The sequence below is a fragment of the Taurulus bubalis genome (assembly GCF_910589615.1).
Source record: "Taurulus bubalis genome assembly, chromosome: 14".
In the NCBI taxonomy this organism is placed as follows: Eukaryota; Metazoa; Chordata; class Actinopteri; order Perciformes; family Cottidae; genus Taurulus; species Taurulus bubalis.
Window position 1 is genome coordinate 2,223,848 of NC_136602.1, and position 16,547 is coordinate 2,240,394.

The 16,547-nt window shown below is 45.3% G+C and overlaps 1 protein-coding gene across 1 annotated transcript in view; it reads left to right on the forward strand.

Annotated features, from left to right (window-relative positions):
• Window positions 1-9,063, forward strand: part of LOC306747071 (sprouty-related, EVH1 domain-containing protein 2-like) — a gene marked incomplete at its 3' end in the record, with an annotated part of 18,290 nt that extends 9,227 nt beyond the window's left edge. Inside the window, exons 2-6 of the mRNA XM_079230073.1 lie at window positions 3,282-3,474; window positions 3,567-3,735; window positions 4,122-4,186; window positions 7,624-7,782; window positions 8,266-9,063. Of these exons, the coding sequence (XP_079086199.1) occupies window positions 3,282-3,474; window positions 3,567-3,735; window positions 4,122-4,186; window positions 7,624-7,782; window positions 8,266-9,063 (1,384 nt within the window). The remainder of the gene's footprint in view (window positions 1-3,281; window positions 3,475-3,566; window positions 3,736-4,121; window positions 4,187-7,623; window positions 7,783-8,265) is intronic.
• Window positions 9,064-16,547: the final 7,484 nt, after the last annotated feature.

Here is a 16,547-nt window from a genome sequence, read left to right on the forward strand (position 1 = left end):
AATCTTAAGACCAAAACAACCGATCGGTCGACTGAACGGCGAAGACGTGGCCTCGAGTTTATTTCAAGAAGAGGATGAGTCATCAGAATGACCGGCCCCGGTCTATTTAATCATTAGTCGCCTCAGACCTCCTCTTTAAATCCACTTTATTTATTTAGATGTTTCCATCGACACAGACGGCTTCTTCAACCGATATGAAACTACAAAAGCGGCGCCAACATGTTGTCGTACGGAATTCCAATTGCAACCCGAGTCCATCATCGAGCGCCGAGACATCAAATAACATTAATCATCACATTTATTATTTAAAAAGCTGGTTAGCGGAAGCCTCGCTGGCCTTTTTTAAAGTCATCAAACTGAAACGGTTTCCTTTCAAGATGGTGAATTATAAATAGATCATTTCTTTTGTTGCCATTCAAGTTTCCCACGTGGCTGAAAAGTACCTGAATGACTCTTTGCCTCCGCCCATCACGGTTTGATGAATGACACGACGCCTGCCTACAAAACTGAGGGCAGCAGTCACCGCCGGTGCTGTGTGTTTTTAAAAGAAGGCTCGAACGCTGAAGAAGAATCTAGAGTCGCTTTTCAGTGCGATCTGTTTGTCTGCTGTCCGTCATTCAGTCAGTTTTATGAATGTGTGTGGGCGGGAGCTGGTGAACCAGTTTTGCCACCTGTGTGTGTAGGTGTGTGTGTGTGTGTGTGTGTGCGTACATCAAATCCCTGGGACTGTCCGTAAGCTAATTATATAACAACACCTCTCTCATTCACACTCTCTCTCTCTCTAAGTTTCTCTGTCTGTCTTTAACCCTCTCCCACACACACACACACACACACACACACGCTGGAATACACAAAGGTGCATCCTGTTATTGTGGGATCATTCTCGTGGACGGTGAGCGTGCTCATTCAGGGCGGTGGCCGTCACGCTGACGCTCCAGACGTCTCGTATGTTCCCGCTTCACCTCCGGCCTCGTGTTCGAGTCCCAGACTCCACTGCAGCCGTTCTGAGTCCACCGCGTGGTTCCCTGGGTTTGGGCTTCACAGGGCTGCAACTGATGATGCTTTTCATCATCGACGCATCCGTTAATTTACTATGATCAATAATAAATCTATGAAATGTGAGGAAAAAGAAAAAGAAGCGCCCACCAGAGCCAAAAGAGACGGCTTCAAAGTTGCTGGTTTCGTCGATTAATCATCGTACAAGTTTACGTTATGTTTATCTACACTTCACACTTCATATACTTACATACATAATTTGCATTTTTGCACTCCCCTATTGTTTGTTTACTGTTTTGATTTACACCTCACACACTTAATATACGCATACATACTTTGCATTTTTGCACTTCTACTGTTTACGTTTAATTTAATTCCTAAATGAATACTGTTATTATTATTATTATTATGATTGTATAAATCTTTCATTTACTAAATCCTTTAATTTCTCACATTGAGATGTACAATCTCTTGTCTGCATCAACCAGTGAATGATGAGTGTTCAGTGAGAGTCTTCGTTGTCCTGCATGCTTATAAAACAATGTAGTTAAAGTATTTTTGTAGCTGTGAATAAAGTCTTTCAGGGACGACGTCCATATTTAATCCGCATGACTGAAGGTTGCAGCTGCTAATAGTTTTTGGCGTCAGTACAGATCAAAGATAAGGAAGCAGTTTGCATAATGAAGAAAAATCAACTGACTTTATGAAAAAAAAACTGTAATTATGCGTGGAAACCCGAATCGGAGACATAGCACAGACATTTACTGAATCCAACATTTCAAAGAGGATGAACTTGCTTATGAAATGTCCCTCAAATTGATTGCAGATAAAAGCGTCGCTTGACTTATTTATTTATCTTTGTATGACTTGCAAAAAGAAAAAATAGTTTCTATGACAGAAAGTGAACTTTTCCTTCTCGGATGTTTGTATTTGTAACTCTAAATTAATAACATTTAGCGACTTATTTCTGTTATTTATTGCGGGTCATTGGATGATTAAGGTGGTGAAACTTCACATTGACTTTTTGCAGAATAGGTACGATTGATTTATTGATTTTATATATATATATATATATATATATATATATATATATATATATATATATATATATATATATATATATATATATATTAGTGAATCCTTGCGTCATAAACGGCAGTTTAAAACAGCCACATTTCTAAAATATATGGCATTTGATTTGAGAAACATAAAGTGTGCTCTGTTCTCATGGTTGATGTTTTTATTTCACAAAAATCAATAAATCAAAATGTGTGAAATGGTTTAATGCCAAGTATACGTTTGCTCATACAAGGAATTTGGCTTAGTGATTTGGTACGTAACATAATTTAAGAAAATAATGTACAATGGAATATGATAAACAAACAAACAATATAAGAGTATATTAATATAGGTCTGTTATTCAAGCGGTACGTGTATATTAATATTGCTATATTGTTCTTTACTTAATGAAGTGAGCATCTGGTGATGAAGTTCTCTTCTCCATGGAGTTGTGAGAATAAAGAAAACACGCAGCCACATTTACATTGAGGCGTGAGTGTGGTGTTCGGTCCCGGAGCGCCGCCTCCCACCTCGCACAGCGAGCGGCGAGCAAAGTCGTGACTCTGAGAGACGCCCTCAGACATTCTGCCACTGTGTGACTCCAGCGCTATAATAAACCCGTTAACGCCGGTACATTAGGATTTAAGTTTGCAGGAGACGCGGAAAGAGTCTCTGCATTGTGTGTGAAAATATTAGTCAAAGTTTTCTGGTCTCATGGGTGGATTTTTATTTTTATTTTACAGCTATTGTATGTGTAGTTGCAAATATTTATATATTTTATTAGTAGAGATATATTTAGTTTTCAGTGATTTGTTTGTTTCTCTGTATCATACCTGATAAAAGTAAAACCGTACCGCAACAAAACTGATCATCACTTTGATTTAAATATCAATTTAGCTGTTTATTAACAAGCTTGTTATGCAACCCGTTTACGTTTCTGCAGCCAGACACAGTCGATGCTCTTCTTCCCGCTGACCACATGCTCGCATCACATTGTTGAGATGACAGATATGTATTTGGAGGCAGAAGCTGCATGGAGCTCGGGTAAAAAAAACAAATTCTGCGGGTTGCACTTGGGATGTGGAAACTCCCCACAAGATGTTATCGTGCGTGCTAATTAACATGAACACGGAACCTTTTGACTGAGGTCAGAATGATAACAATAATATTTTGTTATATTGGATTGCTGCATATTAAACCCCCGTCTCTCCCCGTCTCCTCTGCAGTGACAGCTACATCGTGCGTGTGAAAGCGGTGGTGATGACGCGGGACGACTCGAGCGGCGGCTGGCTGGCCCAGGACGGCGGCGCTCTGAGCCGGGTCGGCGTGTGCCGCCTGCTGCCGCCGGAGCTGGCGCTCCTGCCGACATCCAGCTGCTCCCAGTTCCTCATCCGCGGCGAGCGGCTGCGAGACAAACAGGTGAAGCGCGAGGGGGCGTCGACGAAACAGCGTCTGAGGTCATCTCGGGGTGAGAAACAGAACATTTATGTTTGTTTTTTGACCTGAAACAGGTGATTCTGGACTGTCCGCTGAGGAAGGACCTGGTGTACACCATAGCCACACCCACGTTCCACCATTGGAAGGTGGAGGACAGGAAGTGCGGCCTGTCCTTCCAGAGCCCAGCGGACGCCAGGGCGTTCGACCGAGGGGTTCGGAAAGCCATCGAGGACTTGGCAGAAGGTACGGGGACCCGGTCTGCAGACGGGTCGAGCTTAGAGAGTTTATTCTGTTCGGTGAATCGTCGTTCTCCGAAATGCAAGCGTGCAAACAAAATGCAAACGAGCGTAAACCTGCAAAACGCCGTAAACCGACCTCCACAATGCAGAGGAGAGGTTGTAATTAACTGTGAACTCGTATCTCATACTCATGGACTACTCCATTGCTTATAAACAAGCCCAGTAAAACGAAGGTTGAATTTCCTGTTAAAAAGGCGCCCAGGCTGCAAAACATGAACTCAAAATAACAATTTTACAAACTAAGTTGGGGTCATTTTCTTAGGTAGGTTTATTCCACCAGTAAAGTGTCAGTTCACTTGACTTAAAGGATGTTCTCTTTCTTCTCTGCAGGCTCCACGACCTCCTCTACAGCACTCCAGAACGAGGGCGAGCTGGGCGACGACGACGTCTTCACCGTAAGCGCGTTTCCCTCCATCCACGTGCACGATTATCTATTTGACACTTTTCAGTTGAAAAATTTCTTCTCGAGCAGGAAGATTAGCTGCCCTTGTTGAATAGGAAATGGATGATAATAATATTCTAGGAGACCAAAACTAGACGAAACCATCTGTATGAATCTCTATTTTATATACCGTAAAAGTCGGGTTACAAGCAGCTCCTACCTCCGGTCAGTGTCCCGCTGTAGCAAGCTAGGAGCAGCGCAAGCTAGGAGCAGCGCAAGCTAGGAGCAGCGCAAGCTAGCGCTGCTGCTAGCTCCCCGCTGCTGCTAGCTCCCCGCTGCTGCTAGCTCCCCGCTGCTGCTGCTACTGTCCGCGTCCCCTCTGCCCAAGTCGGGTGTAGAGCTGGGGCTGGTCCCGCTACCTTCGGTGGTTGTCGGGGAGCTAGCGGAGGTTAGCGCGGAACTAGCATGAGTGCCAGCTGGCTACAGCGGGGAGCAAATGGGGACACTGACCGAAGGTAGTAGCGGCTTATAACCCGACTTTTGCGGTAAACGAGAACATTGCTGCCATGTTTACGTCTAGATTCCACTCTGTGTTGACGGAGCAGCTACAATGTTAGCATAGCCTCCATCAAGCCAAACTCCATTCAGAAAACGGCTCTTTTTAAAGTTGCTTGCTAGAGTGTTTATTTCAGGCGTGGCGGGCTGCTGGTATCGACGTGGAAATAAGCCCCGCCCCTCCTGAAGCACATCAAGCAGAGGAACACGTCTGCACGTCCATGTAACAGAAAGATTTCCTCCTCGGCCCCTCAGTCAGCGTCCCCTCTCCGTTACATATACCTGTGTGTGTGTGTGTGTGTGTGTGTGTGTGTGTGTCAGGGCCTCTCTACCTTAACTTAGCATGGAGGACCCCCGCCACACACACACACACACACACACACACACACACACTCTCTGTAACCTGACACCAGGAGCAGCAGGCAGGGTCACAAGGTCACTTCCTGTATCCCACCTCCTCCCCCCATCATCCACCCTCCCAGTTGAGGAGGGAAAAAAAGAAAAGAAGAAGAGCGAGCCGCCACCGAACGAGCAGCTGTTTCCCAGCTTAGTGCCGGGCTGGTGATTTACGAGAGGAAGTGCCTCGTGGTTCATCTTTGACTCGAGCTGTCTGTGAGGGCCAAGACTAATAGGTGCTCTGCTGGGAGTGTACAGCCACCACAGAGACGCATACAAACGCACCAGGGTGGGGGTCAGTGGGAGGAGCCATCTTTTTTTGTGTGCAACTAATCCGAGGATGTTCTTTTGTATTTGTGCTTAAAGAAACTGCAATATTAACGCAAAATAAAGAATAAAATGCTCACATCTTTAGCTCCATAGGAGCTCATAATAAGACAAATAGAGAGTTAGCCTCCGTATTTCTATTTTAAGTGCAAACTGCATATTTTTTCAAGCTAACCCTGTTAGCTGTTTGAGCGCTAATGGACCTGAAACGGCAGAAACTAGAACCAAAACAAAGGCTCAAACGAGAGTTTTCTCTTCTTTTTTTTATGTGCACTTGAACGCACCACAAGGATGACAGCTAACAGCCAGCAGGCCTGTACACACATTTGTTTTTGCCTGCATGAGAGGAATTACGAGCCTGTTCCAGGGTTCAGACGGTCAGGGGGAAAGAAAACCCCCAGGAGAAATCAAAGAACTTGAAAACAGCCATTGACAGTTTTGGGAAAAATAGAAATCACAGATATCTCTATGAGTGTTCATGTGGTTCAGATATGATCAACAAGTCACGTCAGGTCCCACACCAACAATGTCACCGGCGCATCCACGGGTCCGGCGCTGCTCTCGGCCCGCGATCGTGACCTTCCCTAAAGTTAGTGGCGTCGCGGACAGGGGGGAAATGCTGCGGGAGATTTCCGGCCTTTGGGAGGGGGAGGGGCTAGGATGGACATGCTTCCCTAAATGATTCCTCGTTCACCTAACCTAAACTTAACCCAACCTTTCCTCTGCCCCCCCCGCCGCCCGTCTCTATTTCGGCATCATTCACAACAAGGGGAGAGCGACCGAGGCAATTCTGGGCTCGTCCCAGGAGAGCGAGACGGGCCGTTGAAGGATGAATCCTCCTGAGCTTTTTGAGTCGGGACATGTTTGGTGTCAAAAAATAACTTGAAATGCCCTCTGTCCAGCCTTGGGACGGAATATACCGAGGGAGGATGTCCAAAAATATCCACTCTCCCCCTCAACGCTCTCTCTTGTGCAGTTTGGGCTCGCGGCAGAAAGTCGGGGCTGTGTTTTGAATTAGTTGCAGCCGTGGAGGCCAGAGTCGGACTGGTCTGAAACCGTACCCCCCCACCACACACACACACACACTACTCCCGGTAATGTCTTCTCCAGGGGGGCGGGGCCCCGGAGCGGAGGCAGCATGTTATGTTATTTTTGGCCGGCTGCTCGGAGGGCTTTGTAAGAAAGCTGGGGGGGAATTCTCAGCATGGCGGTATCCATGTGGGGAGCAGGGTATAATGGGGAGAGAGCTTCAGCAGACAGAAGGACAGACCAGATCTGTGTCATATAACATAGCAGAGTACCAGATTTTGACCACTGGCGGAAGATTTTGTCCGCTTCATTAAGTTTGAGGAAGAGATTTCCGGGTGTGGGGCGTTGGGGGGGGGGGGGGGGGGCATTGGGGGGCGTTGGGGGGCATTGGGGGGCGTGTTACCCGACAATGAGCCGCCGCAACAAACACGGTTCTGTTTGGATCGGTTGCAGCGAGGGGATTAAACGCCGGTTTTGTTTTGACTATCGTAAACACGGCAGCGATCGGATGACACTATTAAAAAGTAATTTTGGAAACTTAAAAGTCGGAGCTTCTTGCTGACCTCAATGACGGATGCAGACATTTGATCGTTTATCTTCGGGCACGTGCCGTTTGGCCAAAGTGACTTTGCATAGTTAGGGACGCCGATGACGGCTTCACTCGTCCGGTAAAATATCTCGACATCCACTAGAGGGATTGTACTTTCTGACCTCTCACCAGCGCCCCGTGAGGGTGAACATTCGGGGATTTGAGTGAAATGTGAAAACTGTTGGACGAATTGCCAAAAAAAAAGTCCTGCGATAACTCCTCCCTTCATTAAAGTTATAATGCTCACAATGGATCGGTTGAGGCTGCAGTTTGTGCTGCCGTTGACTGGCAGTGAGGCGTTTCTATTATTTTGTCCACCCTGCATCCCTAACTACGATGTTTTCTTCTTGCAGATGTTGTTTATAAAAGTTTACCTCCAAAGATCCAAATGTGGATCAAGTGACCCGAAAGACAAAGCTCACGCTTCCTGTTTTCCCAATCAGGGCTTCCTGTTTTTGTTTGTCCAATCACGGCGTCCTCTTCGACTGTTTGTTCGGCGCGTCCAATCGGAGAGCGGCTCTCAGACGGCATCCTGTGTTTGTTTGTGTCCTCAGAACACCACGGACAGCTCGTCCAACTCCTCCCAGAAGCTGGAGAGCTCTCTGCAGCCGCTCGAGTCCTCGCCCCTTCCGCAGAGACACAGGTGCATGCTGGGACATCGCCACGACCTCCACGACCCCTACCGGCTCTCAGAACACTACTTCATGGACCAGGTGAGACAAACGAGCGTCTGGTTGTGAGAGAAGTCATGACATTATTTAAATGGTTATTTCCAGGCCTGGAAAAGTCCTTGAAAAAAATAAAAAATCATAAAGGTTTAGTGAAAGTCATGTAAATGTGTTATATTCATGTGTTCATGACGTTCATTTACGCTGAGTTTGAAATAATGAATATGCTTTTAAAAGAAAGACTCAGATTATAAGCAGGCATACATACAGGCATCTATATAAATGTTTATTCTTTTAATCAAACTATTGTCTCATTCATTTGTGTCATTTAAGGTTTACTGTATGCTTTGTGTTCTCATTGTTAGTTTAAATACTACATTTACTCACTTTTTACTGTTTACACCCAGATTTCACTAAATGATTGTCATGACATTTGGTTTAAAGTCATGAACCCATTGGTCAGAATGTGTATGACCCCTGCTTGTTGTTGTTGTTTTTTTTAAGTTTCCTTCCGCCTCCCCTCTGCAGCCGTTGTCTCGGCTTCCCCGCCACGTCACCTTCCAGGAGGACGAGGAGATCGTCCGCATCAACCCCCGGGAGCGCAGCTGGGAGCGAACCACCGAGTGCCACTATGGCCGCCCGTCGGACCGGCCGTGGCTCAAGGGCTACGAGGACTACCGGCACGCCACCGTGCGCGACAAGTTCATCCAGGTGGACGACTCCGAGTCCTACGTCCACTTCGCCAAGCCGGACGCGCAGAAGCACGACTACACCTACCCGCTGGCGCCGGCGCTGTCGCCCTCGGACTCCGACCCCGCCCTCGGACCCTTGGTCAGCAAGGGCCCCGGCGGCGGCGGCGGCTCGTACCGCCAGGGGCCCTTCTCCTCGGTGGTGTCCGCCCAGCCGCGCTCCTCCTTCCTCCCGAGCTCCTCGCCGTCCGCCAACGGCGGGAAGGGGCGGAAGGAGGCGGACGGGCTGGAGCGCGCTCAGTGCGAGCACTGTGGCGAGGCCTTTTACGTCTCCGACAACCGGAGGGGCCGGTGCCACGACGCGCCGGACCCCGTGCGCGCCTGCGTCCGGCGGGCCAGCTGCATGTGGCTGGCGGACACCATGCTCTACCACTGCATGTCCGACCCGGAGGGGGACTACTCGGACCCTTGCTCCTGCGAGGGAGGCGAGGGCGGCCGGCTCGGCTCGCGCTGGCTGGCGCTGCTCGGCTTGTCCCTGGTGGCGCCGTGCCTCTGCCTCTACCCGCCGCTCCACGCCTGCCACCGGGCCGGGCTCAGGTGCGGCTGCTGCGGCGGCCGGCACAAGGCGCTGAGCTGAGGGGGGCGGGACTAAAAGACACGGAAACCCCAACGCAAGCACAGGGAAAGGGAAGGACGGGGAGGGGCGTCACGGCTGCTCTTGCCTTGGTTTCTCTGGGATTCTCTACAAATTCCAGACACTGAAATAAGCCAAAAAACAAAACTGTTGGTGCATTTTGTGAACGGCCTGGGAAGATAAGCTCCCCCTCACGGCAGACGGTTCTCTCAGCTCTCCAGAGAGAGAGCATCTATTTCAGGGGGCCTTTCTTCTTCTTCTGTTTTTTTTTGTTTTATAGCTGACCTATATGTCATGTATCACATATGCAGGTACTTTATACTTTGTACACTGATATCGGCGTCAAAGAACTTGAATTGTTTCTTTGTTCTATTTTTGTTTCTCCTCTCTCTCTGTCCTTTGATGTACGTGCGGCCATTTTGTTTATATTCTATTCCAATATCGGGCCCGCTCAGCTCAACTCCAGCTACAAGAGAAATCAGACACTAAACCTCTTTGTGTGTGTGTGTGTGTGTGTGTGGGTGTGTGTGTGTGTGTGTGTGTGTGTGTGTGTGTGTGTGTGTGTGGTATATGTACATGCTTACGACGTGCCGAGGCCTTTTCATTGTCTGTCCTGCAGCTCACGGTGACGCTCCTGTGTCTCTCCGCCATCGACAAAAACGTGGTACTCCTCTTAATCTAATGTCCCAAAGATTCGTGTTTTTATCCTATTTATTTATTTTTCTCACTGACTTGATCTACCAGCATATAAAAAAAGGTGCTGGGTTGTGATCCGCCCACGGAAGTCGTGCTGCGACACTCTGGCGTCCGTCTCCCTGTTCTTTGAAACAACAGTGCCTCGACCAGGAACCCATCCAGTGGACAACTCCAGTCAGTTTTTATTTTTTTTGGGGTGGGTGGGGCTTATTTTACTTGACATACACTTGAAAGCTGTGTGCGTGTGTGTCTGTATGTGTGTGTGTGCTTTTAAAGCTCTGATTTCCTCATTTCTCCGCAAAAAACCTCAGTCAGCGGCAACGTCAAGGACTGAAAAATCAATCAAGAGATAAGCGTTAAAACTCGGTGCCCTTTATGCCTTAAAGCGTGGAGTCTGGCCCCAAACGTCAAACTCCCCCGTCCCTCTGAAGACGTCTGCTGCAATGAAAAGCACGGCAGCCTCACCACGCGCTCTTTTAAAATTGGGTTTAAACTATTTTTGTAATGAAAAAGAAGTCATAAGAAAAAAGAAGCTTCTCATAAAGCGAGTAAACTTAAGGCGGCGATGTACAATCAGCTCCCCGGCAGGAGCCCATCCGGCACATCTGTGGAACAGAAACGTCTGTTTTCAAGATGATTTAAATAGTCATTAAAATATCCTTACTAGTGAAAATTAGTATTAACCTTTTCTTTTACCAAAAACATGTGATTATGAATGAATGACATCACTACAGCGATGTAGTCTTATTTGTGAAAGACGAGTCTTTGTCTTTGCTTTGGACGGTTAGGTGAGAAGCCACGTCTGAGATGGTAGCTTAGCTTAGCTTAGCATCTGTCCAACCGAAACAAAATGCACATGGCGGTTCCTCTACGGCTAACCAACGCGTTACTTCTTCAAAACGACAAGATTGTGGTTCTTACGGAGGGTTGCGTGCTGACCGGTTCTTAGCCCGGCGCAGTAAGAGGTGATGTCCTGCTTGCACCACTTGCCAAAGAAATTAATAAATGTTTTAATGCATTTTGTAACCAAAATCTAAAGTTTTTAACAATCCGCTCGCTCGGTTCCAGTGTGACCCGGACCGGAGGTCTTGCTGATTCCCAGAACAATCATTAGCATCCCGTGAGGAAACGTTGCAACGTAGCGCCATGCTAGCTCCATTTAAAAAGTCAATGACGTTGCGTATGGTTTACAAGCAGTGAAAATGTGTTTAACAACAAGACTAGCTAGCTATCCAGCCGCGACATTAGAGGATGAGGCAGTTTTATTTTTATTTTATGAAGCCAGCAAATGAAACCCTGCAGCCAATCAGAATGGAGAACTCACCCAGACCATGATGGGAGCCATTTTGATCGTTGGCCGGGCTAGCTGTTTCCTAGTCCACTATTGCTATGCTAAGCTAAGCTAATCGTCTCTTGCTTTTGGTTTCTAAAGTTGAATATATATATATATATATATATATATATATATATATATATATATATATATATATATATATATATATATATATATAAAAAATCAACATATATATATATATATATATATATAAAAAATCAACATTAGAGACAACTTGCTGAAGCCTTGCATGTGATTGGTGGGCAGCACATGTTTTCACTCCATGCCAGATTTGGTACATCGGCGTGTCACACCGGATGTTTGACTAAGAAAGAAACCGCTAAAAATATAGGTGTGTTTGTGTGTGTGTGTGTGTGTGTGTGTGTGTGTGTGTGTGTGTGTGTGTGTGTGTGTGTCGTTGTACAAACACTCAGGTATCGGGAGGAAAACAAAACAAACGCCATCCTGCCGTCGGCCAATCACACTTTAGACTGACGACCGCTCGGTGCTTTGAGCTTCGTCTATGTGAGCGGGAACACAACGAGCCTTGAAGCGTTAATAACGTGAATAAAAGAGAAGCAGTCGGTCCCCTTGGAAGAGAGCGGGAGTCAGAAGAAGAAGAAAGACAGCTGGAAACAAACATCCAGCCCTGATTGTTTTGCCAAGGAAATGTCCCGAACTGTAGTTGAAACCCAGAATGCCTGAGGATGTCCTTTCCCTTCCCGTGGTTGTGTCTGTTCCACACATCCTGTCCTGTGTACCAGTATGTCCTTGGTGTGTGTGTGTGTGTGTGTGTGTGTGTGTCTGTTTGTGTTTATCCCACATCCCTTTCCCCTCTCCTGCTCCTTGATGCAGATCCTGGGATCGGCTGAATCGCAGACTAACACCTATCCAATAATCAGCTCTTTAGACGAGGTGATGTATCGGGGACGGGACCTGTGTGTGTGTGTGTGTGTGTGTGTGTGTGTGTGTGTCTTTTTTCTCCGTCTCGTCTGGTTTGAGTGTGTTCTCTCATGTCAGAGCCATTAACAAGTGCCTGAACGCATCCTCTTTATCTCCTTGTGTATTTAAATTGAAAAATTAAAGAAACGACTCCCTGTAATGAATTGGACCCATTTTTTTTTTTTTTTTTTTACGCCTTAGTATTTTTACCTCCTGTAAAAAAACAAAAAAAGAGCAAAAATTATATTATATATATATATATCTATATATATATCAAGTGTATGTTGTACATTTTTATTTCTATTTTTTTTTTTTAATAACTGTTTTTAACATGTACGATGGATGTAGCTCTTGCTTTGGAGAGGAACAGGAAGTGCTTTGTAGATACTGAAGGGTGGCCGGTGTCAGAAAACTAAAGTGTGTCTTACCTTCCGCCTCCAATAAAATGAGAGAAAACAGTGAAACCGCTTCATTTTACTTTCCAGCTGAAGTCGCTTCCACTCCTATCAGCTTCTCCACCTGCAAGCGTTCATCATTTACTTCACGTCCCTCCTGTAATGATAACGCATTCTATTGGAGCATCAAATGTGTCAAAGGATTCCTGTAAATACACCAATGACAACTTCTATATAGAAATGCAACACCTGGTTAATTCTAAACCATAAAAAAGGCAACGTACAGTATATTTGCCTGTATTTAATTAAGATAGTATCACTTAGAATCTGTTCTGCTAATAAACACACGAAGAAGAAGAAGAAGAGGAAAAGATTGCACTTTTTAAGGGGCGGACGACTCGTCATCAGGTCATTACTTGAAGTTCTTTATTTAGTATTTCAAAAGGTTTATTCAGAGTATATTTTAGACGAGGACAGACTCAAACGTGTAACAAATAGGCACGTAAAAAAAAATATCCCCTAAAGAAATAAAATGATTAAAAAAAAGAAAGGAAGTGATTCATGAGGAAATCCACATGCAGGATTACAAAGGCCAGTCAAGGCCTGCAGTTACTAGTTCTATATATATATATATAAACTTTAATAGTTTGATGCACACAACTCTAAAAGTTTTGAATGAAAGAAAGCACAAAGAAGAAGAAGAAGTCCAGCCTCTTCCATTCTCCTCAAGATGTCTCCCTCCTCAGGAACATGTGATAGCCATCCAGGACGTCGAGCTGTTTCACTCAGGATGTCTCTGGAAAAGCATGTGGGCGATAATGATGGAGGGAGAGAGAGAGAGAGAGAGGGGGGGAGGAGAGGGAGAAGAGGGACAAGGCCCCTGAGGGCTTCTGGGGCCCTTCTGCTAAGCAGCTCAACGGCTGCAACGCAGCATCGCAGTCCACATGTGCAACCATTTAGGATGATCTGCTCCTCGTGGAACGGGGTCACCGGAGCGGAGAGTCTTGATGCCGGGTGTGAAGCGTCTGCGGGAGGAAAGCCTGCCTCTGCACCCGAGACCCGCCCTCTGCTGCCCCCTGTGGACGGGCCTCCAGCTGCAGGACACCGGCAGAGAAAAGTGAAATGTTGCTTTTAAGTGATGTCGTCCTTTTATGATCTATTATGCAGCTACTGTGTTCCCCTGTTTTTGTTTGTTTGTTTGTTTGTTTGTTTTTTTTCTACACTTTGAACTCTTTTTGGTTATTTGTTTGGTTTGGTTTTCATTGCCTTTATGGTCCGGTATTTAAGTTATGTATGTCTACGCTTTGTTTTTAAAGGTGCTATATAAATAAAGTTATTATTTAATTGAACCAGATTCAAGGATATCAATACATTTCTACATTTCACTAATTTCTTAAACTGCAACTTTTATTCTCAATTTTCTTTTTATAGCTTTTTAATGTTTTACTGACTGTTTTTAATGTTTCAATTAATGCATTTTAAATATTTTTTATAATATTTTTTTTTTCTTTTGCATTGTCTTTTTGCACCTTGTAGTTTGACTTTCCTGAAGAAATTGTACTTTCTTGATTCTTGTTCTGAGTTTGTACTCATTGTAAGTCGCTTTGGATAAAAGCCTCGTTGTTGAAATGTGTCCTACAAAATAAACTTGCCGTACCAAAAGTAAAGAAGAACGGTTCCTGTGTGGAACCACTGACGCATTGACACGAGTTACATGGTAACAGATCAGTAAACATCAAACCTGAGACGTTTATTTATATGGTATTTATAATCTGAAATAAGACTTCCAGTTTATTATCAGTTGCTGGATTATGCAAAATGCATCTAATTCATCTGATATTGATATTTTTTGCAGAGGAAAGAACGACCACAGTTGTGCATTAAACAATATGTGGTTCTGAGAGGAAGTAGAGCGGAGCCGGCCCCTCAAAGTATTTCAGTAAACGTCTGTTTGTGCAGGAAAACTTCAAACGGCGCTCCAGAGGTAACAGTTCAGGGTCAACGGGGAAGTGGAAGAGTCGAGGGATTAAAAATGGAACGAGGCCGGAAGAGTCTGGGGTGAGATCTTTATTTCAGGGATGGAAAGAGAGCCTCTTCCTCTGGTGGCGCCAGGCCTGTGCCACTGTTCCATTTCCTCTTCCTCCTCCTCCTCCTCCTCCGTGGCCGAGGCCTCAGTCACCTTCATGCCCTCGTCCTCTCCTCTGATGGCGCAGTTTATTTACTGTTGAGAAAACGTCTGTTTCTCTGCTGAGAACAAAGTCGTCTCCACGTTGCAGAGCTGCAAGGAAACATGCTGCAGTAAGGAAACATGCAAGTGAACACACTGCTGTAAGGAAACATGCAAGGAAACACACTGCTGTAAGGAAACATGCAAGGAAACACGCTGCTGTAAGGACACATGCAAGGAAACACACTGCTGCAAGGAAACTTGCTGCTGCAAGGAAACACACTGCTGCAAGGAAACATGCAAGGAAACACACTGCTGCAAGTAAACATGCTGCTGTAAGGAAACATGCTGCTGCAAGGAAACATGCAAGTAAACACGCTACTGTAAGGAAACATGCTGCCCTAAGGAAACATGCTGCCGTAAGGAAACATGCTGCAGTAAGGAAACACTGCTGCAGTAAGGAAACACTGCTGCAAGGAAACATGCAAGGAAACATGCTGCCATAAGGAAACATGCTGCTGCAAGGAAACACGTTGTTGTAAGGAAACACAGTAAGGAAACACGTTGTTGTAAGGAAACACGCTGCTGTAAGGAAACACAGTAAGGAAACACGTTGCTGTAAGGAAACACAGTAAGGAAACATGCTGCTGTAAGGAAACACAGTAAGGAAACACGCTGCTGTAAGGAAACACAGTAAGGAAACATGCTGCTGTAAGGAAACACGTTGCTGTAAGGAAACACAGTAAGGAAACACAGTAAGGAAACATGCTGCTGTAAGGAAACACAGTAAGGAAACATGCTGCTGTAAGGAAACACGTTGCTGTAAGGAAACACAGTAAGGAAACATGCTGCTGTAAGGAAACACAGTAAGGAAACACGCTGCTGTAAGGAAACACAGTAAGGAAACACGCTGCTGTAAGGAAACACAGTAAGGAAACACGCTGCTGTAAGGAAACACAGTAAGGAATCATGCTGCTGTAAGGAAACACAGTAAGGAAACACAGTAAGGAAACACGCTGCTGTAAGGAAACACAGTAAGGAAACACGCTGCTGTAAGGAAACACAGTAAGGAAACACGTTGCTGTAAGGAAACACAGTAAGGAAACACAGTAAGGAAACACGCTGCTGTAAGGAAACACAGTAAGGAATCATGCTGCTGTAAGGAAACACAGTAAGGAAACATGCTGCTGTAAGGAAACACAGTAAGGAAACATGCTGCTGTAAGGAAACACAGTAAGGAAACATGCTGCTGTAAGGAAACACAGTAAGGAAACATGCTGCTGTAAGTAAACACAGTAAGGAAACATGCTGCTGTAAGGAAACACAGTAAGGAAACATGCTGCTGTAAGGAAACACAGTAAGGAAACATGCTGCTGTAAGGAAACACAGTAAGGAAACATGCTGCTGTAAGGAAACCAACGTAACTGTGTTTATAAGATGAGGAAGTTGTTATTCCTTCTTTTAAAAGTCTCTTTGACGCATGTTTTTTATTAAAAGGTCTGCGCCGACACAAACAGAAGCAGCAGTGGACGGAGACTACGTGGCCGGTTTTGGGATTTATATAAAGTTTACGTCAGTGAACTTTTACTTTTAAATCAATTTGAGAAGATGACTCGGTCCTCTGGCTGCTGCCTTCAGGCTCCGCAGGAGGTTTCAGAACCGTTTGATTGACAAGATGATTTAAGTTCTCCAACTTCTACAGAATCTCATGGTCTTTGGATGAATTAAAATGAACCAAAAACACGGTTCTTCACTGTAAACTAGAGCTGGAATGATTGCTTGGCAAATCATTACATTTATCACTCATCAGTTTCAGACATTTTTCAAGCAAAAAGGTAAAATAATCTGTTCTTCGGATGAAAAGGCTTTGAAAAATTATGAAAAACTAAACATCAATCTGTTTATTCTACAATGATGAAAGTGAAAGTGAGTAAAAAGTAAAAACAAACACCTG